General features: G+C 40.6%; 1 protein-coding gene across 3 annotated transcripts in view; it reads right to left on the bottom strand.

Moving 5' to 3' along the window:
- The window catches only part of LOC100646339 (sestrin homolog), a 146,642-nt gene that overhangs the window by 5,523 nt on the left and 117,056 nt on the right, over positions 1-24,063 (bottom strand). For 2 of the 3 annotated variants that reach the window (XM_003394907.4, XM_012307931.3), the window contains exons 7-11: positions 6,110-6,280; positions 2,116-2,298; positions 1,600-1,840; positions 964-1,229; positions 6-380 (exon numbers count right to left, since the gene is read on the bottom strand). In XM_003394907.4, the coding sequence (XP_003394955.1) occupies positions 6-380; positions 964-1,229; positions 1,600-1,840; positions 2,116-2,298; positions 6,110-6,280 (1,236 nt within the window). Of the gene's footprint in view, positions 1-5; positions 381-963; positions 1,230-1,599; positions 1,841-2,115; positions 2,299-6,109; positions 6,281-23,045; positions 23,794-24,063 lie in introns of those variants that run through there. The other variant, XM_012307932.3, reaches the window with a different exon arrangement.

Here is a 24,063-nt window from a genome sequence, read left to right as displayed (position 1 = left end):
CCAACCTTCTCGCTGTGCTTGAACTCCCTCATCACGCGATCGTAGTCCCTTTTCGTCACGAGTTCCGGGTAACAAACGGCGTTCTTGATAAACGTCTTCAGACTACGCTCGAGCAGCTGGTTTACTTCGTTGTAATCGTAATCGTCATGCCTGATGCCAAACATACATTGAATATAATTCCAGATCGCTCGTCGGAAACGGGACGTGTCCACACTGCTGTGCGTGCCCATGGTAAAGTAAGTGAGATTATAAGTTGTCTTGAACTTTTCGTCCAGCAGATTACCGACGTCATTGTATAGACGGTTCACCAGCGAGTAACCGTGATCGTCCCAGGAGTAGTCTTGCACGCGAAACGTTGGTCTATCGTTCAGTTGACCACGCTGAAACGAAAAATCGTTTGATTATAGATTACATGTATCTTTAATATATATATACATACGTACATAAATACATATTATGCACATATGCATATTACATATAAACGATAAGTTACGCTATAATTTAGTATAGCAGTTTACATAATTACAATGTGATTAGATAGCGGCAAGGAATAACGTTTGTCTTTCCTTTGTTGGTGAATTCGATCGCATCATCGTTGAAGTTAAACTACTCGATTTCGACAAAGCACACGTGTCGTAAATATTCATGATAAAACAGTGGAAACGGTGATTGAATCGGCGGAACTTAAATATTCATCGGCGGGCGTCGTGTCGCCTTGAAACGTACTTTCGAATTGGTCCGGCAAATTCATATCCACTACGACGACATATATAACGATATTTTGACCACGATGTTAATTCCGACACTTTATGGAAGTTATATACGAGACTGATTTTAGTCTAGACTTCAACCATGTCCCGTATTTATATAGTTATTCGTTATCGCCCGATCTAAAGGACCACGTTATTCCAACCGAGTCTGCACATTGATAAATTTCTAACGGGTGAATGAATTAAAATCTACCTTGGCGAAGTCTTGATAAATGAACGTAGGATCTTCGATGAAATGACCGATGTCAGAGTCGAGAACCGAACTACTCCTCTGAGGCGCTGCAGCCAATTCGGCAGACTGCGTTTCTACAGTCTCGAATCTTTTGGACAGCTCCTCTTGCGTGATCTGGTAGGATTTGGATTTCTCAGAAAGACGTTTCATACGTTCCATCAGTGCTTCGACGCCGACTTCCTGTTCACCCACTATGCTCGGCGAGGATGGCGGCGACGGCATGTTCTCTGTGCAGATTCGAACGATATCTTGTTATCACAAACACTTGTTGGTCATTAGCAATGATAATCTTGCGCGATCTAGCGGTTGAAGGGCGCGGTTGAAAGACCGTTAAATGTCGTTGAACTTGGAGAACGGAACTGCGTGTTTTTATAAGCACAAAGAGAAAACAAAAAATAAAATAAAAATCTGTGATTTATAGCATAAGTTGATATTATAAATACTACTTTAGCAATTCATATCTATAATGAAACGATAATGGTATGCGGTAGAATGTAGTTAATGATATTCAGCGTTCGTGAGAGAATGAATTATATGTTGTTTGGGTTTTACGGGATTAGGAACAGGATTTTAAACCTGGATCGGTGACCGACTTACCAGTCTTGCCATCGCCATTCGGAATCTTCTTCGGACTACTGGAAAGCTTATCTTTGGCAGTTGGTACATTATTGCTATTATCCTGGACATTCTCTTTGTAATGGTGACCGGCTACGTTGTCCAGCTCTTCGTTAATCCCGCAGGAAAATACGAAAGACGAAAGGGAGTGAAAGTGGGCCAGAAGAACTATCGCGTGAACCACCTCGGCCAGGGACCAACTGTCCGCACCTTTGGTCAGTTTCTGTAAATAAATAAAAGACCACCAATTATTTTCAACTTTTTTCTTTTTTTTTTTTTTATTTTATGCAATTTTACCAACGACTGTATTTAACATCAGAACAGTGAATTACGTCGTACATGAATGATTACAATTAAGCAGAAAATATAAAATGATATTTCAATTTGAACGATGGCGAGGATTAATTATGTAAAAACGTTTGAGTATTTGAACGCGATTGTAAAAGCAAATATATATTTAGTAGTTCTAACGTTAAGACTAATCTTGTTCGAACCAACCTCTATGTGCGTTTTGTTCAACAACCACGGCCTATGAGCTAAAATCTTGTTAATCTCATAGAGATCTTGTAATTTTCCTGGGATTGACTTCAGACCTCGGAGCCACGATGGGTCACCGCCTTGAAGGATGAATTCTCCTTTCTGCAGATTTATGAGATAGCTGCACTGATGCCTTCCAGCAGCCTAGAAATGGAAAGGAAACCAACAATTTTATTTGCCATCCTATCAAAAATAATTAATTTCAGAATAACATCGTTCCAACAGCAACCAGCTGTGATTTTTAAATTTTGTTTTTCGAATAAAATTAAGCATTCTCCAAAGAGAAGACTTTCTATTTTTTTTCTTTTTTTAGAACTGAAAGGAAGTCTACGAGGGACCATAGAATAGAAGTTTCATCCGCGTGAGGCGACCAAGTTCCAAAGAAATCCCTAAAAAAAGAAGTCCTCGGGCGTGGAGAAAGAAGGTAAAGGGATCAACGAAAAAAATATCGTCGAGGGATGCTGGAGAAGAGACAAATTGCCGACGACGCGGCGTATCGAGGCGCGAAATTGAGCAAGAGCACGTCCATCGTATACATTGCGTTCCCTGGAACGTTCTTTGACACGATATAAAACATAAGGCCACAATGAACGAAGGAAGAAAGAATGTTCAACCCTCGAGTGACTGTTCATCGCCAACTTCGTCACCATTTTAACATAATGAATTCAACGTAGATTCGATACGTTTAAAAATAATAATTGCGTTTACCACCTTGACATTCTTTAACACACGTTGCGTGATACTTTATTTATTAGGAGAAGATCTCCATCTTCCCGCGCATCTCAGTATATAAATAACATTTTTTATCTGTAAATTTAATATCGAAAGTTCGAAAAATAACCGCTCGATTCGAACAAGCCGTAGAAATAGATGAGGCAATCTTTGCAATAATTTAATCGCCATGGTGACCTCGCTTCTCGTACTATTGATGAGAAACATTATAGCGAAAAGGGAGGAGGCGACTTCGAGGGAACGCGACACAATCGGGGTCTTCTTATTGGTTTGTTTTGATCGCGCTGGAATTACATCAGAAATTCAAATGACCGGTCGTAGAACGAGTATCGGGAACGCGGAGACGTCGACAAAGAAGAATAGGTAGGTGGACGAACGTCGAGGAAAGGGGTAGAGGAAGCAGGATGATGAAGCGCGTAAACAAAACACGTGTTTACCATGCGGGGCCGCGGATCGATCGATTCAAGAGCAACGATAAGCGATAAGAGAAGTCTGCAAACACCATGATGACTGTGAAATTTTGCGCGTCGACCCCCTGCAGACCTTGGGAAAACATTGTCCATCGAACGAGACAATCAAAGAGAACGAGTTGAAGTGAGAAGTGAAAAAGCAATTTTCCCTGAATTCATTTTATGGCAGCGGGACGCTGTTAAGGAAATGAAACCCGATGCTTTCTGCTTTCTACGAAGTTACAAATGTTTTTTTTTTTCTTTTTACTGTTTTTATAAGCAAAGCTTTTACGAAATGTTTCGAAGAGCTTTTTTCTTTTAGCTCTCGAATGATAAATTTTGTACAGAAATGGTACAACAATCTCGGGGACGGATGATAAAGTCGACGAAATGCGCGAGATAATTTCGAATTCCAGTGTAACAGAAGACGACGATACCAGCCACGTGTATCCTCGTTAAAAATTGATACAGAGTCAGGCAGGCGAGATATCCGTTTATTTTCCTTCGTATGGCATTGTTCTCTCTAAAACTTGGTTTATATACCGACGAACATGCAGCATATTTTGATTATACGTCCCTCCATAAATTATTCCCTGACAAATTTCTATAAAATTTACAATCTCTGTTATACGCATGTGCGTACGTATTTGTTTTCTTTTTTTTTTACTTCTATTTCGAAATAATCCGATCGAACAAAAATACTTTATGTCGCAAAACATCCCTCCGGATAATCCCAAAGTTCTGGATGGTTCTTCAAACGACCTTGAACGCTGCCAAATTGCGCGAATTACGCGAATCTCGGCGCGAGAGCGTCACGTGATAGAATGTTTACCGGTAGAAAAGCTGTTTTTCAGATATCTTATCGTTTTATCGTTCTGCTCTGTGTAGCGACTACAATCGCTACTCCCCTCTTACCCTGCTACTTTCAAGAATCTCTGCCTCCCTTCAGCCCGTGTCAAGGAACGTCGACGTTTTATCGCGCGATAAAGCGTTTTCGGTTGATCGTTTAAAGTTTAAAGAAACGATATTTCGTCTACGACTACGTACTGGCATGTTGCGAGCCGCTAGTTATCGCGTTATCACGTATGCTGTGACATTCAACCGCTCAGACAGATTGGATCGCATGTCACGAAACGAGCAAGCTGCGACCATCTACGAGTTAGATTAGGAATTGGAAAGTTGAGATGATAAACGGGGTAAGTGACAAAAAGAACTTCTAACTGTATTCCGCGCGGAATTTACAACTTTTCCTACTAAAAGATATCGTTTCTTAAGCTTCAAAGAAGGTAATAAGTTGTAGAGCTATCGGAAAACGTAGCTACGATCGTAAGTGACAATTAGGCTGTTGCTGAATCAGTGAATGAACAACTGTCGTTTCGTGAATCGATTGTTTAATTCTATAGCGACGAACGACGAGCACCAGATATGATACTAACATTCTCTCAAGGAGTACAATTCTTTACAGTTCGAATAACACGATCGAATAACAACGATTTAGGTAGTATACCTTAGAACGTAATAAACGTAGAACGAGTTGAAAATGACAGACTGCTCCGTACAAGGATTAACGTGCAATGTTATTCTTCGTTGAAAGAAAAATTAAGAAATATAATTACGGAACGTAAGTAACGTAATTACGACTAGTTCGAGCGGCGAAGAATACATAACGTTACGAAACCCGTTGCACTTGCTCGGTTTCTTGATAATCTTTGGCCCAAAGCACGACCCGTTGGGCGAGGGACGACCGTGGAATAGCTCGGAAAACGGGCACACGGTGACGCTTGAAGAGAAGGCAGCGTCGCGGCGCCGACCCGTTCCACGACAATCATATTACCGGCTTTGTTTGTCGCGCATAAAAATAACGCGCAAAAATAATCGCCAACACGTGAACAAACGCGCCTCTGTTGATCTAACTGACAATGTATTTAAATTTCTTCACGCGACTATCGTAATCGATAATAATAGGATGAAAGAGCATTCTTTAACAACTGATTAACGCTAATAATTATACGCACGCAGTAACTGTTCGCTCTAAGAAATATTTAACCTCCTCATCTTATTTCATCTTAAACGACTTTCCTTTATCCATTCAAGTAAAAGAGAATCCCTGGTGAGATACGAACGTGAAAAATAAACGAGCAGAATAACAGGATGAAATAAATATACGATAAGTCCGAGGAATGAAAAAAAATATTTTTCTCAAACTTTCGTCAACAAATTCGGCCCTACAGCGGTTGAAATTTATGGACCACGGAGCATATCCCAGCATATTTCTAAAAAAATCTTATCGTGAACTCAGGTACTTCGTAACGAGGCTATAGACCTGATTTCACAACGTAAACTATTATATCATGCGTTTCTCTAGTGTCTGATTAAAATTCAACATTGGAAACTGATCTTCTCAACGTTGACCCCGTTAATATTGCCGTTCGTGTATACAATAACGAGCTCCTTCTGGCCAATTTTACGTAATCCGTTTGAACGGTCTTTCAGCGTTCAAAACACTTCCCCGCTGCGTATAATTGCACCGTTAATGTCACCTCCCAAGGCGACGTCTTTATGTTAATAAGCATCGCGGCCATTCTTGCTCCTCCAAGCAGTCGACGTTCTCTCGATTTTACGAGCAAACGAAATAAAAATCTAGCGTTCGTGAAAAGAATTTTCCCGTCTTCCGCCCGCACTGCGTTCGCCAGATGGCGTGTTATCGCCGCGTGGAAAAAAGTTGCCGCCATTACGATGAATTAGATAAAGAGAAAAACCAGTAGTGCACTTACCATAATGGCGATGAGATGCCTGTAGTCGTAAGGAAGCGGTCCGTCACCCCTTAAAATGAAATGTTGAGTACGTAGGAAATGTTCCAAGTACGAAGGATGCGAGGCCATCACCCTGGAGACATGATCCAGCCTGTTGTTCTGGAGGAATGCATCCATCAACAGAATATGAGTCTGTAACCAAAGGAATGAAAAAAACGGTTAGTCGGTTGCGCGATAAAAAAAAAAGAAAGAAAGAAATAAAAAGGAAAACGAGAAATCGCCGGACAAAATTATTGGACAATTAAGAGACACGTATGGATTAACATATTTCGTTTCTATGGATTAGAAAGTTTGTATTTACGATCAAACATGGCCAATTATCATTAACTCAGATAAGCCTGAACTTTTTGCCAAGCTTTTTAAATAATGTTATCTTCTTCTTATTTAGCAAAGCACAACAGTGTGGCAAAAGTGAAATAAGATTAGATCGCAATAATTTTAATTCGTTTGGGAAAACAGAACAAACGTCGGATATATTTATCAAACGATAACTGAAATTCTTTTGATCATGTTCTGCTTCTATATATTTCGCTTGACCTAATGATACACTATATCGTGGAAATCGACGTAACGTACATAAACGGTGCTCGCATAGTCGCATTAATGACATAATCGTGTTTGTCTCGAAGCCCGGAACAAGAAAACCGGGTTACTCGGAAGCAAACCTCGAAATCGAGCTTGCATCATCAACGACGTGGCATGCTCGTCTTTGTACCTGATATCACCTGTATAACCATTGCACTTTGCACACGCGTAAGCTTGCAACGTGCACTCGTATTAACACGATACTACACAGTGAAAAGTCATGAAACTAATAGCAGTGTTGACTACTGGCTTCTCGACACGCAGATGCAACCTCTAAACTTAGATCTTACGCATCGAGTCGTTTGGAACATCCTTTTACTCCCCGGCAAGGGGAAACTTAATTTTCCTACGGCTCTATGCAAGTGTGTTTTTCTCCTTCTTTTCTTTTTATTTTTCTTTTTAGTCGAAGGTTAGAGTCCTTTAATAATTGGTAATTCGTATGGGCAAGTTAACACGAAAGACATAACGATGACTTCTTCGACGTCCAACTAGCGCTACGTGGGTAGATTTATCGACTCTCATAATGGGGAGAAAGTGCTGGAGTTACAGACTTAGTTGAAATTTAGAACACGCAGGTTTTAACATTCTGCTTGTAAAAATATATCATTATAGAGTGAGATATTTAAATTACCCACTTCGGTTGAACTCAGTCACATTAACCGACTATGTGTTGAATAAGCACCATACTTTCAACGATAATCTAGAAGAATACTAAACTACTTTATCCTATAATTTTTGAAAACAGAACAACGGAATCTACCAGTACCGAAAACCTAAAGTAACAAATCTAAAACATCCTGCATTTTATATTACATATCTTATAACATACTCGAGAATAGAGATACGAGAGACCTCATCGTGGCTGTATCTCAAGTTCTATTGACCAGGCCGATATCGAAATCCTCTGTCGATTGTTTTCCACCGCGAGGTGACCAAAGGCAAAAACAGTGGACATTCAGACACGATCGGTGATCGTACGAGCGCGATATATTAATGCGAACGGTTACTACCGTCCTTGCAGAGGGTCAATGACCCGCTTGAACAAATTAAACGGGAAAGGCATTTCACTGGGGATACGCGGACTTTCGTCACGCGAGGAATATCAATTTCGACGTGTGTCGTTGATCGGTCACAGAGGATCGAGGGAGGATCGCTATGTGGGTGTGCTCGAACGTTAGAAGACTACTTACCAACGAGCTTCTTTCGCATGATCAAAAATATCAAAGGGACGATGCGACGAAACCTTATAACAGTCTACGAGCGTTAATCTTGTCAGCAAAGAAGTTTCACGACACGCGCTAATGCTTCAACGTTTAAGACAGGTTTAACGTTTCAAAATAAAACGAAGGTAACGTGCTAACGCGTTGATTCGTGAGATCGTAACTTACACGCGTGATGTCGTTAAATTTGGATTATTATCGATAATTATTATCAGAGATCTAGATTCGAATGGAAACAACGAAGCTATTTGTCTAGTGGCGTGTTACGAAATAGCGAAGAAGTTTTGTTTAAACTACAGGATTAATATCGATCATTAAACGATAACGATCTTGAGGAGTTGTTGGATTACGAAATATGTATGTGTGTACATATATAAGTAGAAATGGTGCTATCAATAGATTTACGATTCATGTGAATGGTATCACAGGACGAGCTAAGAAGCCATATTGAAACACGAACTCTACCATTTATAATAATTTGCAAGGTGAAAGACAAGGCTACGAATGTAGCCATTAAGTGGTGGTGAGCATCGCATCAACCCACGTTAATGTACCTGTTTTAATTTTGTTTCCTCACTGCCACACAAAGCCCACTAACGATGCTTATATTATACTGCGGTTCTTGCTGCATTTATGGGAAATATACAGATATTTTGCATCGCGTGTTTCCGTATTACGCATTTTGTCTTATGTAACACGTTTTTACTTCTGTAATGCCGCGCTATAAATCAGTAGACCATAAAATCTAACAATTTGCAACATAGTTGTTATTCTTTGACGGCGATAAAAAATTAATACAATATCTCGAGCCGGTCTGATAAAAAAAAGACTGTCGCATTTACGACAATTAAAAATGCGAGTCTCGATAGTCGAAGTCGTCGAGTGTTTACCGGTTGCGATGAAAATAACAGAAAAGAGGCACGATAAGAGGAAGGCGTACTTACACCTGATGACCTTACAATTAGTCATCGAAATTAGTTGACTTATTTTCGCGATTTTCTGTCGGTTTTTATTTTCGCGATTTTCAACCGAGTTACGAGCAGCAATGTTCGACAAAATATTGATAACGCGACAAAACGTGGCACCTTCGCGACACCTCAACTTCGACAAACTGTTTTGATATCGAACTCGAGGTAAATAACATCGACTCGTGAAAATATCAAAAAAGATAGACGATAACACGGAACAGATAAATAAATTTCAACATGGTACCAACGATACCAATAATTCCGCGAAACAAGAAAATTACTACAGAAGAAAATTAATATAATATTTGGAAGAGAACTTCCGAAACACCGGTGTTTATTTGAATCGGAAAACTTTGTGGTGGTGAAACGACGAAAAGTAACATGCAACCTCGTTGTCAATGAGTTTAATCAACGATGAAAAGGTACGTTGCTTATAAGACGAGGAGGAATCGAAGGTAATCAGCTGCTGGCCAATTAAAAATAGTCGCCTGCGTCATCAACGGCAAAAGTATTACTCAATTAACCCGTACGCGAGATTTGGCAAGATCCCGTGGCGGATTGTCCCCAGCGAAGCCCTCGAAAGCTGCAACCAGCTCACACACGCGAGCGAGAGGAGAACCTGCTGCTCTCTTCCGAGAACTCTTTTTCTTTTGGCAAGAAGCCTCTGGCATCGAGCCCACGCACAGTTCCCTGAGACTTGGTGGCGAGCCTCTTCGACCGTGTGTGTCTCGATTCTCCTGTATTTCTACAGTATTCTGCTCTATTCTTTCTTCCTCTTCCCCTTCCTCTTCTTCAAGCCACAGGCTTCAAATCATATGGAATTTTCCTTCCGCTGCTCAGCAATCTCTCCAGGGCTCGTTTTCAACTCTTGATTCCCAAACAAACTATCACTTCCCTTTCGCAGATATTTTTGGCACTGCTTTTTCGCGAGAACGTGATGCGTCCTGCTCGTGTAGCCGATTTCGCGTTCAATGATTTTTCAATGAATTTTTGTAATATTTTTAATAGTTTCTTAATTGGAACATCCAAGGAAAAATAGTGCGAATGCATCGGTGTCTAAGAGTTGTATTTATCACTGTGTCACTCAAGCGATATTTCTCTTCGTAGAGACGTGGCCTTAAATTTCGAAGATCTCATCCTATGAGATGTTCTTCTGGATGCTTAACCCTAATTATAGGTTAGAACGCTGTTCCGGAGGAAAGAACAAAGCACAATGAATTTTTAAATACTTTAAGGACCCATTAACCCTCTATCACATCCAGCTCGTATCTGAAAATTTTCTAAAATTCTGATATAATCCGGCCACCGTGCCCGTTTTAAACGTCTAGCCAGACTCAAGCGGTTTCCGGCCACTTTTCTCGAGATACCATAATTCGGAGGTTTTTAACTAATGACGCTCTGAGACCTTATCTGAAACCTAAATGTAGCTCGGCTCGAGTGGCTTACCTTAACGACCGCTGACACACATTTCTTCTTTGTGATACATTTACGATGACGTGAATGTTTCAATGTTTCTGTTTAACAAAATACTAGGTTCTTCGGGAGTAGATTATAAAGAAGATGTTGCCTCGTGTTGACAATCGGAACGAAAGCTGATTAGGTGCGCCACGTAAATAGTCAGGCTCGTAAATATCGCATAAATAGCGATGCAGCGATCGTGGATATGCCGTGAGCTTCTAATTATAATCGCGGGACCGGTCTTGCTCCCGCGGCACGTGTCTTCGAAGTAAACGAAGAGAAAAAACTGCGATGACCTTGATAGACGACTTATATGGAGCAAAAAAAATTGTAGAATGGAATAGATATAAAATAAATGAAATTAAACAGGAAAGAATAGTACAATGATCGGCTCCGTGGGGAGGAGCGCGAAGATTTCGATTTACAAGTATTTACATGATAATCTTTCGCTACGTTGTTATGGCTGGTTAATCTGTGAAACGAAGTTTTCCAATGGCTATCAACGAAATTTTCCCCGTATAAGAATTTCTACAGTTGGCGCACAGCATTTAAACAAGTGTAGGAAACTTGTGCAACGGTGATAAATCACGTGATGTAGCAACTCGAGGGGGGATTAGCAAAATGACGGCGAGATTATGCGCGAATCTCGACGTTCCCACGGGCACGCATAATGGGATGATTCGCGACGAGAACGATAAAATTAACGCCAAGTTACGAAACGTCGAGCATCGAACTGGCCGACATTATCTGTCGGTGACGTTGCTTGAAAAACGAGGGAATTAAAGCGGGCTTACTATCTGGGCACTACTGAATCGACTGGTGAATGGAGTTCGCGATTCGCTTCACACCAGTTGCTGTTATTTTGTATTAAGTTCGTTTTAATCTGCGTTTCTTAGAATCAATGATGTTTTCGAGCGAATTTTTTCAAAAATTATAACAACGTTGACGCGTCTAACAGGAAATCTAAACGCGTAAAGACGTATATATCTTCTATACTTCTGTATCTTTGAAAGCATGAATTTGCGTAAACATCGTAAAGATTAATTTTTTATTGATATATAGAATCGACGATAATCAAACGGGGAAGAAGAGAAATGGAAAAGTGGAACGATACATTTTAAGAAACAACAATATTCACAAATCAAACCAAACATAACTGAAGGGAAATAATTGTTTCATCGCGCGTCGATTTCGGCCGATTAAACCAACATCTCGCCCTAAATTCATGGCGAACATAAATAGGCGAAACTTATGGACATCACGTACACGATCAAGCTGAATAGATTAATCTCGATTGAGGCTGAGTTTAGACTAGTCGGACAAATGTTTACCGTGTGCTATACATTCAAGGCGAATAACGTTGCAGACACGGCAGAACTGTAATTAGAAAAAGCTCTGTAATTCCCTCTTGTATTTATGCACAGATCCGAAAACGAGCTACTTAATAACTCAACGTCACGTTTATCGACGATTCAGTTTCTTCCTTTCCACGTAATAATTTCAAAAGCGTGCACGATTGAAGATTATGCGTAACTCGTGCGGTATCGTCCAATTTATCTTTCAATACACGCGCGTTTTCGCAATTGAACGAACGAAGAGAGATGAAATATGTTATTCCAATATTTTTCTGCTGGTTTCTCATCGACGAGATAAAAATTACCAAGATAATGCTATTTCTCTTTCGCTCTTTGTCTCGCGAACTTTTTAATCGTTCGGTAATTCCGCACACCGGACCACTGTTCGAATATTAAATTACGATTAGAGTATCGCGGTTCACTGATCCGTGAAGTTATTAAGTGCGCTAAAACCGCGTGGGAGAGAGAAACTTGTTGTGTCGGTTGTTCAGTTTATTAGCGATTCGCGCTCGCGATGCTCCAGCTAACACAAAGAAACAAAGGGGCCATTAGCTCGGGCACACGTCGTTTTGTACAGGCTGTACAGCCCGTCGCTGCTTTGTGTGAGCGCCCGGTAATTGATTTTGTTCCGAATACTGTCAGGATTCCGTTAGAGGAAATACCACGTGCCGGGGAATGGATATTGTTTTACGCTTGCATTATTCATCCCCGTTTCCATCGAGGTAACGAACAGTCGTTCCCAAAACGGCCGCTGTGTACTCATGGAAAAACAGCCGAGGACTTTTTAAAACGGTCCAGTTTAGATCTGAAGCAGGTGTGACTTCGATGCAATTTTGTAGCTATGATGCTGCAGATGCCATTCATTGTTCAATATATATATAACCATCCACATGTTATTTAGCAAATAAGTTGGTCTGTGTTGGACATCGCATCACTGAGAACGTAAACATGTTCACTAGCTGTCCGCCAAATTTGATTCAGGATACAGTAACTTATTGTTAGATAATGTCAAAGTAAATTATTCGGGGTAGGCCAAAACATATCTGTCAGTCATCGGTGAGTCTGATATCTGAATAATCGAGTTGTTCGTAATGGCAAAGGCACAATTCTGCTCTATGTATTAGTGGTACTTTCTAAAGTTTCAATGGCGAAATTACGACTGCTACAGAGACGCAAGAACGTCGCATCTTTTGTTTACATCGCGCTCTACTAATATTACATTGAACACGTACATCTTCACGAATATATCTTTGATAATTTCCTGCAGTCATCCCATTAATTTTATCGAACATTATTTGGCAAAAAATCGCATGCAATAAATTTTAACGACGAGTGATACAGCGTCGCTGCGATTTTGTAGCGATGACGCTACACGACTTATCAACTTTATCCCGCTAATAGTGGAATAGCACTTACTGCGCATTACATCATTAGAAACATAAATCTGCCAAATGGTGGAGCGTCACCGTCGCCAAATAACCGCGTTGCGTGTTGCGTGTACAACATGCTTTAAAACGTCGAAAAATGGTCGAAACGGGCGTTTCCGGTATGCCGCATCAAAGACAGATTCGAAGAGAATTGCGTCATTAGAAACAGATGTGGAACAGAAAACAGTTCGGAAGGGGGCTGCGAAGAAGCTCGTAAAATTGCTACGGTGCGGACAGAAATGGAATTTAAGTTCTCTCCGAGTGACGATGACTGGGAAGATCAAAAAAATTCGACCTAATTTTATGCTTGTGACGACTGCTTCAATTTCGACACTGACAATATGAGTCAGCGACACCGTTTGATGTCAGATGTTCGCTGCACGTATGAGTCGTGCTGGATAAATCAGCAGCGATATTCTTGCGGATTAATGGGAAGCTGATAAACAGTTTCAATGTTCTCTATCTGGTGGTATTCTCACCAGAAACAATATATGAATTGAGAGTTGGAGGACCGAAGGCGATACCATACCGAAGAACGTGTAAACACGCCGATATCAATTAATGATATTGTTTGCTATTAATGACTGTTCCTCCTTTCTTCGTATTTTTCGCTACGAAACTATCATGGAACTTGGAATCTCATCGATACTATACGAAGTAAGCTTCAAAATGCAGAGAATTCTGTCAGTAAGAACTTGAGAATGTATTTGTTATTTTTGCAAGTCAATCAGTATTGTTATGCTTGAAGGAATCGAGCGATCGAACCACTGTTACCGTGTTCAGCGAATAAACTCGAACACGTGCGGAAAGGAATTCAAAACAGGGTCACGATAGAATAATAGGAAAAATGAAGAAGCCGAGGCGACTCGGTCGTCGTTATGGTTGTCTCTCCGCGTTGGTAAAAGCGAATGCAGCAGAAATAAGAGACGCGAATAAAATAAAGAAAACCGATCGAGTGACAAACAACGCTCGACCAGAGACCGGAGTGCCGGGGTAATACACTCGGAGGCGTTGATTATAAGAAACCTTGTACCATATTATTCCGTGTATATCACTCCCACGCGCGAGCGGCATGGTCGCAAGCCACGCCATTCCTCCAGTTGAATCTTAACAGCGACCATGCATCTTTGAAAGATACCCAATAAAACTGGCAACGAGCGCCCCTCGGTGTCTTCTGTCAATAAACGAACAAAGATACTGCTTTTTCGTCAGGGCTACGAGATACAACATGTACAAGGAAGAAGAAAAGAAAATAGAATTTGTACGGTGAAGATGTTTATCGAAGATGTAAGTGTTTGAGAATTACTTCAATCTGATGTCGGTAGGATAAAAAAAGGCCTATAAATATTGAGAATATGAAAAGTGAATTGCTGAAAGTTATTAATTATTATTATTAATTATCATATGATCGAATCAGTCAGAAACAGAACTAATTAGCACCATTTTACGATACGTGATCAATATTTCATTTCTCAGAAAGCGTACGATTAATTATCATTTTTAGCGAATAAAAGTTTCGTCAAGTCGTAACGATTATAAATGTGTATTCGAAAATTAACGTCAGCAAAGTTGATCGATGTGACGCGACTAAGATTTACCTTTGAACGCAAATGAAAAAACGTTGGTCACGTTTCGTAGTCTTTCATTGGTGGATTTAGGCAAACGTTGACCCGTAAAAACAGCCGGGAGAGGAAGAGCGAGAGAAATAACTTTATCGCAGGAGTGAGTTAATACGTCAATTATCAAGGCGACACATAAACGAAGAATTAGGGTAGAGCGTTAAAAGAGGTTGTACGTTTTACGATCTGTACGTGACTAAATGGACGCGAAACGGACCCGGCCTGAAGGAACGGAAGGGGACGATAGAATAATATCGTTGACGCGCCACCCACGGCCAACGTTAATCGCAATCGTTTACAGAGATACGGCTTAATTAACATCGGCGATTAACGCTGCGCCGTGACCATTCCGTATGCGACAACAACTGCACGCTGCTTGTTTTCGCATTTCTCACGATCCTCTTTACTCCATTGCTGTTGTTTGCTGTTCTACAAGCGGATGTATATTAAATGAAACAAGGCAACCGAGCCGTCTATCCGAGTCGTTTTATTAACGGCTTTCCAGATGAATTTTTTTAATATTCTTAACACCCTACGCGCTTGGAATTTCTGAACAACGTAAAACTTGTACGCTCAATTACCTTAACGCAGCAACGGTGGAATAAATAAATGAATAAGTAACTACGTATTTAAAAGGACCTTTCAGCACCGGTAGGAGGATATCTAGAAAAAGAAGTTTGGCATTCAAAAGGCATGCTAGATTTCGTAATCTTTTAAACCGTTTATCATTACAAGAGCGGAGTACAAAGCGTGGTCTGTCGGTCCAGGGCATTTGTTTGCTTGGCCTAAAACAACATCACCCAGCATACGCCACGGAATGTCACTGGCCGTATCGCGCGTGTGAAGCGACGAGAATTCGCGAACACATAAAACAAACCCGGCTATTCCGTATCTAAAAAACCGGCAAAACAGTCGGTCGTTTCCCTTTCAAAACCTTTGAAGACAGGTTCTCGCTTCCGATACTCCGAGACCCGATGACGCAACCTGTTAGCGATACACCAAGCTCCGATCGAAGGAATTTAAACGATGTTTTTGTTATTCAACTTTTCTCCACACGGTGAATAAAATATTTTTTATTGAATGAAAGGAAGCAAAGAGACTTCGAACAAAACGGAATACAAAACCGTGATTAAAATCGAGCACGCCGCTTATAGGTAGGATTTGAAGGACACGAGATCTCGAGATTTAGCTTCTTGTGCTCGAGAGAAAAATAGAGACCCTAATGGCCGACTTAAAAATGATTACACTCTTTAACTGACCATTTATTTCCCACTCTATTATTCGACGCTCTTGAGGGAATATCACGCTTAAAGAATATATCAAAGTGAACGTTCACCCATGATGATATAAATGAAATTTCCCTTGATAATTGCTTTCAAGGATTAAAAATTAGTTTCACGACGAAATCGCAAAAAGTAGAATTTATAGATAAACCTACAAAGTTCTGAGTAGTGTAAGAAAAAGGATGCTGGAAGTAAATAAATTAGATTCGACTTACCGCGAATTTCGAGTCACGCGAGCACACGGGTTCGCTTAGCTGACGTATCGATACCGTATCGCTGTATCGTATCGAGACGAAACGTGTAGCCAAGGTCGCGCCTTGTAAAATCCGATAATACCTTTCAGACGATCGTCTACGACCTTCTAACCTCTCATTTGCAAAACAACACGTTGTAAAATGAGGAGGAAATAGGTAGAAAGGAAAAAATAACAAAAAGACACGAGGCTTTGCGGAGGAAAAACAAACTCGGCTGGAAAATATGGAAACGCGAATGGGACGAGGCCGAGAAAAACGGGGGAACGTAGTCTGGGAAACAAAGGAGCTTTTGCGAGTTCGATGCTCCTTTCTTATCAGCGGATGAGACTGTTGCAGCTAAGCTAGACCGTGGTTTGATTGGTCTGCTCGGCTTCGACGTCATCGTATCGATTGTGAATACGACACGTGATAGCAAATGTGTCTCCGCCTCTATCGTTTGCTCTTCGCGTCTTTTTTCAACGTGCCTCGCCGTGTCTGTCTCAATAGCTGGCTCGACGACGCCGGTGACAAAGACCGAGTACCAGGAAATGTGAAACAACAACGCAAAACTTTCGATTTTTAATTAACACAATGTGAAGGACATTCGCTAAAAAAAATAGTTGACGATAAAAGAGAATCACAAATAAATTTCAAGACGATCGGAAGGTTTGTAAATATCGAGCACGAGATTGATAAAAATTCAGGGCAAGATCGAAAGAAACGTTTCCCCGTAAGAAATATTTGATAGAACTGAAATTAATAAAATATCACGGGAGAATAGCGGAGAAGGGAAAGAAGAGGAAGGACGGTCATAAGAAAGGGCCACAAAATAAAAGAGGAACCCCTTGGAGAGCAATTACACCGATCGAGGACAAGCTTATGGGCGCCACTGCAGGGACTCCCTTGGTAGAAAAACCGGTCAGCGAGTGGAACCATAAACAATGACTTTCTAACCAGGATGGACGGCCGCACAGAACCAGAAAACATCGCGAGAATTATATACGTTGACTGGCTGATAGATTCCAGACGCCGTTGGATGCTGGTGTAACGGGTCCATGAAATATGGATCAGATCAAGAGAATAAAGATGTCGCTTACCATCATAGTGGGAACCGGGGACACGAGTGCATTGTGAAATTACCAGCAACTGAACTGTCTTTTCTTCCGTGTCGTCCTCCATTGCTTTCGCAGATATATCTCTGTCCCTAACGGATAGCACTTGAACTCTGAGTATATATCGGTGTATTCGTTCATTGTTTTGCCATGAAATTAACCAAAGACGTTAACCAACGACTGATAACAGTACGTTCATTTGCTTTTCCTTAGTTAGCGCTAATAGTTGGTTACGAAACTATGACAAAGACAAATATTTTTCAAGCGATTTATTGGAAAGTCGTGGAGTATCGAGTAATCGATTAAACAGAGTAACAAAGTCAGATTAGTGGAACACGTGATGTTAATCCCATGGATCAGGGAAAACAATCGTTTAAGACTAGGTAAAAGGAACAACCAGATTATTTTGCCCATTAACGAATCCATACAGATAGTTATCTGCACTAGCAAGTATAATTATCAGCAACTTTTTAGTTTCTAAAACAAGATAAAAGGCTTTCTGTGTTTTCTATGAAAATAATAATGGAGCGTTCTTTGACAACTATTTCTTTTTTCTCGATATAAAGGTATATTTAGTTTAGGTATACCTATTTCTAAATAATTCTGTTTCTGGCTGCACTAATTATATTACTTTCTATTTCTGGCTGCATCGTTAAATAATTTATTTCAGGAAATATCATTTGGAGAAACATACAAAAATTAACGTATCCAAGTTAATTGAGAAATACGAGGAAAAGGAAACTCGGATATCTCTATTATTAAATTTTTTGGTAGAGAATATTAACCAGATACGACGTTTCTATCCAATTTCATCAATTCTAGATACGATATCTTCTCTTCGGTAGAGTTAAGAAACCCAAAAACGTAAAATCGAGGAAGATAAACGCTGATCAGGGCACTAGAGTCCATCTTTATCCGCAAACATTACCGGCAAACATGTTTATCAATGGCGTATTACGTTAAAATTTTAACATTTACATAAGAGCTGGCGCGACGATAAGCGAAAACAACCCACCCTGTGCGCAAACACCTCTTCGTTACCTGGCTGAACATGTACATTAGATCGGTTAATTATCGTTCGTATCTTTTACAGTTGATTCTATTCAAGAATTGTAGAATTTCGTTCAAACCTTAAGGTAAACAACTTCCATTCGAAATACGAGGCGTTTGAGTTGAATTTTTAAAAAAGCGGTGCGTTACGTCAGCGGCAAGCACTTTATATGTAAATAGAGAACGAGTTGATTCGTTTCTGCCGGGATGATCCATCCGGATCATAATAGATTCGTAATTGTAGACGAGATTTATACTGAATGGAATAACAATAGGACCATTTCAAATCCATTTGCTTGGCTATAGATCTACCGAAGGACGTAACTAAAGTGTAAATTACATGTCGTGTCCTGAATTACTCCTGCCTCGTTAATTATGTAACGACAATGCTTGAAACTTGGAAATAACGGGACAAAAATTTGTAAAAGGTGCATCACGTAGATTTTCCTTTAACGAAGCCATTGTTTTCCTTTCTTATTTGAAAAACATCGTACTTGAACTGTGATCGCTGTATCTGATATTCCTATTTTACGTTGAAGTGGCAATTTTCTAAAAATTCCGCACATTATTCAGGAAAAAGATGCATAAGCTTGTCCAGTCCAATAAACGGTGAATTATTCTTCGACGTGTTATAAGAGTGTTTCATAATGTTTCCACTACCAAGGGGATTGAACGCCATTAGCTTCTAAAACGACGACGAAAAACGCAACATCGAATTCAGAGGATTTCATGGGACGAGAGAAAAAGAAGGAGGTAGCAAAATGCTGGTTCATTGAGCGATGGTTATGGTGCGGCTGTCGATGACACGAGAAAAGAAAAAGCAAGAAAACCTGTTGGCCCGAACGGGCCCGGACCCGTTCTCCGAGGTCTTCGAGAAGCGAAGGCGGCCTATGACCGCGCTCAACAACATTGAAAACCAGAGCCCAGATCTCTAGAACCGGTTTACACTTGGAAAACAATTTTACGATCTCGGGGGAGCTCGACGAGGAGGAAAGAACATATGTATATCTATATGGGGAAAGGAAAGAGAACAAGAGTAGAGAAAAGAAAAAATGGAGAAATTCGATGAGAGCCTGTCTCAACGGGCCACCATGCCCAGATGGAACGTGCACGCTCGTCACGCTTTACAAAGGAAGAAAAAGAGGGTGAAACAAAAAAAACGAGAGAAGTAAAAAAGAAAAGGAGAAAAACGAAAGGAGGGAAGTAAAGAGGAGTCGTAGGGTAAAAATAATCGTTTAAAACCAGGGTAGTCTTCAAAGCTACGCACCCCATCTCTCTCTCTCTCTCTCTCTCTCCCTCTCTCTCTCTCTCACTCTGTTAATTCCACGGCCAATTTGCAGTATACTTCAAAGAGGGTTGTGAGGAACGTTCGTACAGTTTCCCGACACGATTGCATAACACGACTCCGGCGCAGAGGAAAACATTAGAAATGCAAAACTGCGCTCGGACTCGACGGAACTTGTCTCGTAACGAACTCGCTCCAGGCGAACGGTTCAACCTTCTATTATTCCTGTGCCGATCTCGTGTCACAGTCTCCATATGAAATTGAAATACGGACGTCTTTTCAGAGAGGCTATCGAGGATTTATATAAATCAAGAGGTAGAGGGCAATACACGAAACGTGTTTGACCAGCTACACACGTTTATGAATGAAGCTATGACAAATAAATATGGATGAAATTATGGCAAAATGCGGAAATTTACATGTAAATGACGCGCCTGGCGGACTGACCAACCTGACCAACTAAAATCTTTATTGATCTTTATCGACTTAGCCGCAAACCGTCCCTAACTTCTTTCTTTTTCTAATACCTGCTCCGCCTTTTCTCTACTTTCCAAAGTTGACTACTTTAAGTAATTTACTTTAATTACTTAGCACAAAGGTAAAATTTATAATCTATTAGAGCCTCGTCATTTAAAATATTATATTTCTATTTACGATATACGGCAGTGTACTGGGATCTATGTGTGGATATAAATTGGATACAAGTGGGCTCGAAGCCATTCAAACGGTTTCGCAAGAAAAATGCTCCCAGAGGAAAAGCAGGAAACGCCAAACATGGCGTTACGTTCGAAAAAAAACTCCTTAGAAGCTGACTACTGAATAGTTTCTCTTTCTCCCGTAGATCGCTCAAAATGATTAGAGCAGCCTTATTTAGATTGTTCGAGCTGATTAGAGGAAGGACCGTTCAAACGGGTTAGCGATTATTTCCGAAGCTACCCGTGTTACACTGGCTAAACGTCGAGCAAACATCGATGATTTTTTCCCTCTCGTTCGACCCGTTTCTGTCGAGGGGCAAAACCCTCTAATTATTCGAAATGCTACACGCGTTCGGGTGATCAACTCGAACAAAGCGTCGTTCAATTATCGTCCGTTGACGACAGTGAAGGAATTCCATAGGTAAACGTTCGATACGTGATAACAAGACAAACACGTACAACTCACGAGTCGAATTTATTTCAAAGCGAACTTTGATATTCATAAACGCGTTTGTACAATATATGAAAGTCACGTTGGCCATATGTGAAAAAATATACAATGTCTGACAGAAATAATTAACGATAGGGTGGCCTTTGTTGCCATATTCATTAGATAACTCGCACGTTGCACGAAAATACCGACTCGTTTGCTGAGGTAACAATGATAAAACAACGATAAATTTCTATGACGAAGATCGAAATGCGTCAATGAAACGATCAATATGAAGAACGAAAAATAACAACGTGGCTCTGCTTGAATGACGAACCTATTAACACCCGATGTGGCTAAACAGGTTGGAAAATGAAGGTTTCCGGTAAAATTAATGTATTTAACGAGTGTTAATATCGAACGTAATGTATTATAAGAGGAAGAAAAACAAAAGTTTGGGAATTTAGGGAACTGTGATAAAAAATGACGAAACGTGACGAGGAAGGTGACGATATAAATAGTAGAAATTACTGCAAGTGCCTTGGTATTTATTAATCGACGAGCTATCGACAGGAAAACTTTTACAAAGGTACAGAAAACAATAATCGATTTCGAAATGCTCACGTCATTGGCTTGCAATGTTAAAAAGGTATGAAATTTATGAGTGGGAAGTGAATGGTTACTGTGAAATCAACAAACTGACATCCACAGTAGCTGAACAAAGCTAGGTCGATTTTGGGTGAACGCTCAGGATGATGAAACGCGTCAACAAAATTGGCAAAGTGACACAGGGCCGTGGAAAAGCAAGGGAGGGATAAATGTCTGACGCAAGAACAGAGACCGCTGCGAGTCATCCGTGAGCCAGGTTCACCTGCTATCTCCCAATGAAGGAAGTGGTAAATACTGTAAAGAGAATATCTCGTCGCATTATGAAATTATGTTCGAGATTTCTGACCTGACCACGAGAATAAATCGAAGAATCTACCAAGATTGTCATGTATCGATAGGGATTAGGTCAATATCGAATTCTGGAGAATTCAATATCGAAATTTGAAAGTCTGAATTTAAAAGAGAATTTTCCAAATTTACAAAATCTAAAAATAAAAATGTTCAAAGCTTAAATCTTCAGAAACTTGAAAGTTACGACGGTCCGGCGATTGGCGAAAATTCGATCGACCTCCTCCGACTAGAGATACGACCAGCACGAGGAAAAGGTAATGTTTCATGGATCTTCTTTTATAGAAGCGTTATTTCCAGACAATCAACCCTTTATTCGTTATCGAACGAGCGTAACGCATACGAACAAATCCGCGTAAAAAAAATGAGCTGGAGTCCGATCCTCACGCGCGATATATCGGTCTCACGCCACAAGACCGACAGCAGCTTCTCTTCGAACGAGCTACGATTTAACGAGCCATACACGCGAATTGTGAATCAAATGGTTACGCTTTTCTCTAAATAGAATCAATTACCCGGTCTTGTCTATGTTATCGAATCGAATATATCGGGAGAATTCTCTATTTTTCGTCAATTTAAAGATACGCGATTCGATCTATTCGAGTATGGATGACGAAAAAAAGATGCATGCTTTCAACGATCGAATAGATCGACCGAGGCATCGTATATACAAATATAGCGATTCAAATACGATAATACGAAGCTAAATATTAAAAATGAGCACATGACAGCTTACATTATAAATAATAATTGAACATGTTTCAAAATTCGGAATTAATTCGTGGGAACGCGTACGGAATATCAATTCGACGGTATTACAACAAATATCGCCTTTCAACCCTTTCGACCGACCATCTTTTTTCCCTTACTTCGTATTACACTTTGTCTTTACTCGATGAATCGTAAGGTCTCGGTGACTTTCCGAATGCGCCGGCCGCATGCGTGAGCGAATAGAAAAATACACGTATATGATGAATGCCGGTACACGCAGATACGTCTATATAGGCTGTAATTACGAAAAACACGAAGAAGCCCGAAAAGCCGGTCGATCCTCCCCCTCGCTGTTACCAAGCGAAAAAGAAAAATAAGAAAAAGCCGGTAGGCAGCGACAGGCGCATTCGTCTGGAAAGGGGGCGACCAGGGGGTCGGCTTCCTGGGCCGGGATTTAAAATTGAAAGAAATCAAAGAGAAAAATGAAAAAAAATTTGTAAAAAACTCACGTCATTTCCAATCTGACCCATGCTGGCGGCACCACCACAATTCGCGATCGTATCCGCCTTGGGGTAAGACTCGGTCACGTTAGCCACAGGAATTTTGGACGATTTTAATAAATACACTATATATATGTATATATATTATACGTATGAAAGAGATATTACACGAAAGACTTCGGCAGACGTATATAATAACGTAAAAACGTACGCGTATATGTTGTACGTAATAAAAAAAGGAGAAGGTCTCTCTTCAGTCCCTTGACGATCTAAAGCTCTTTTGGTAAAAAAAATGACGGGTATACGTATATACGTGACGTCGCGAAATTTAAAAGAATCGTTTTCACCGGTAAGTCTTAACGGTAGGTTTTCCTTTGGGATAGAACGTCCGTGAGTTATCACACGCGAGGAACACCGGCGAGAAATTACCAATCATAATAAATATCACAGAAATATTGCTCGTACCCTGGCGTTGGGTATTATGTATGCGACAGGCTCTATTCGATCTTCTCGTACGACTGCACAATTTTTTATAAAAGTACGATCGAACGGTAAAAAAGCAGTAAATGTAATAGAAAAAAGAAGAAGGTAGAAAAGACTACGATCGTTCACAACACCGACACATAATTAGGAAGAGCACAAGAATCAGGTTACACTGGACATTACGTGCTGGGGCTTTGCTACGGTGAACGATGTATACGGAAAGAGAGCCGGTTGCTAACTGACGATAACTGATGCTTCGATAGTCGAGCTAAGCTACGAGCTGCGATCATCTGGTCGAGGTGGCGTGGTGGGGAATGAACAGCTGGTGGGGAGACTTGCCGGTTCCCCGGTCCTGCCATTGGTCGACAGTGCCGTAGCAACAGCGCGCACCATGCCAGGGTCGTTAAAGCGAAATTCTGATAAAGCGCATAAAAAGACGAGGGTTTTGCTTTCAGATAATTCGTGATTCATTGCAACGTTTCGTGAATATCTAACTTGGTTATGCGTTCGGTTAAAGTCAACGGGCAACAGGGGAGAGGGGACC

The sequence above is a fragment of the Bombus terrestris genome, chromosome 4 (genome assembly GCF_910591885.1).
Source record: "Bombus terrestris chromosome 4, iyBomTerr1.2, whole genome shotgun sequence".
Taxonomy (NCBI): Eukaryota; Metazoa; Arthropoda; class Insecta; order Hymenoptera; family Apidae; genus Bombus; species Bombus terrestris.
The sequence above is the reverse complement of the archived record's forward strand: the minus strand, read 5'-3'. Positions and strand labels throughout refer to the sequence as shown.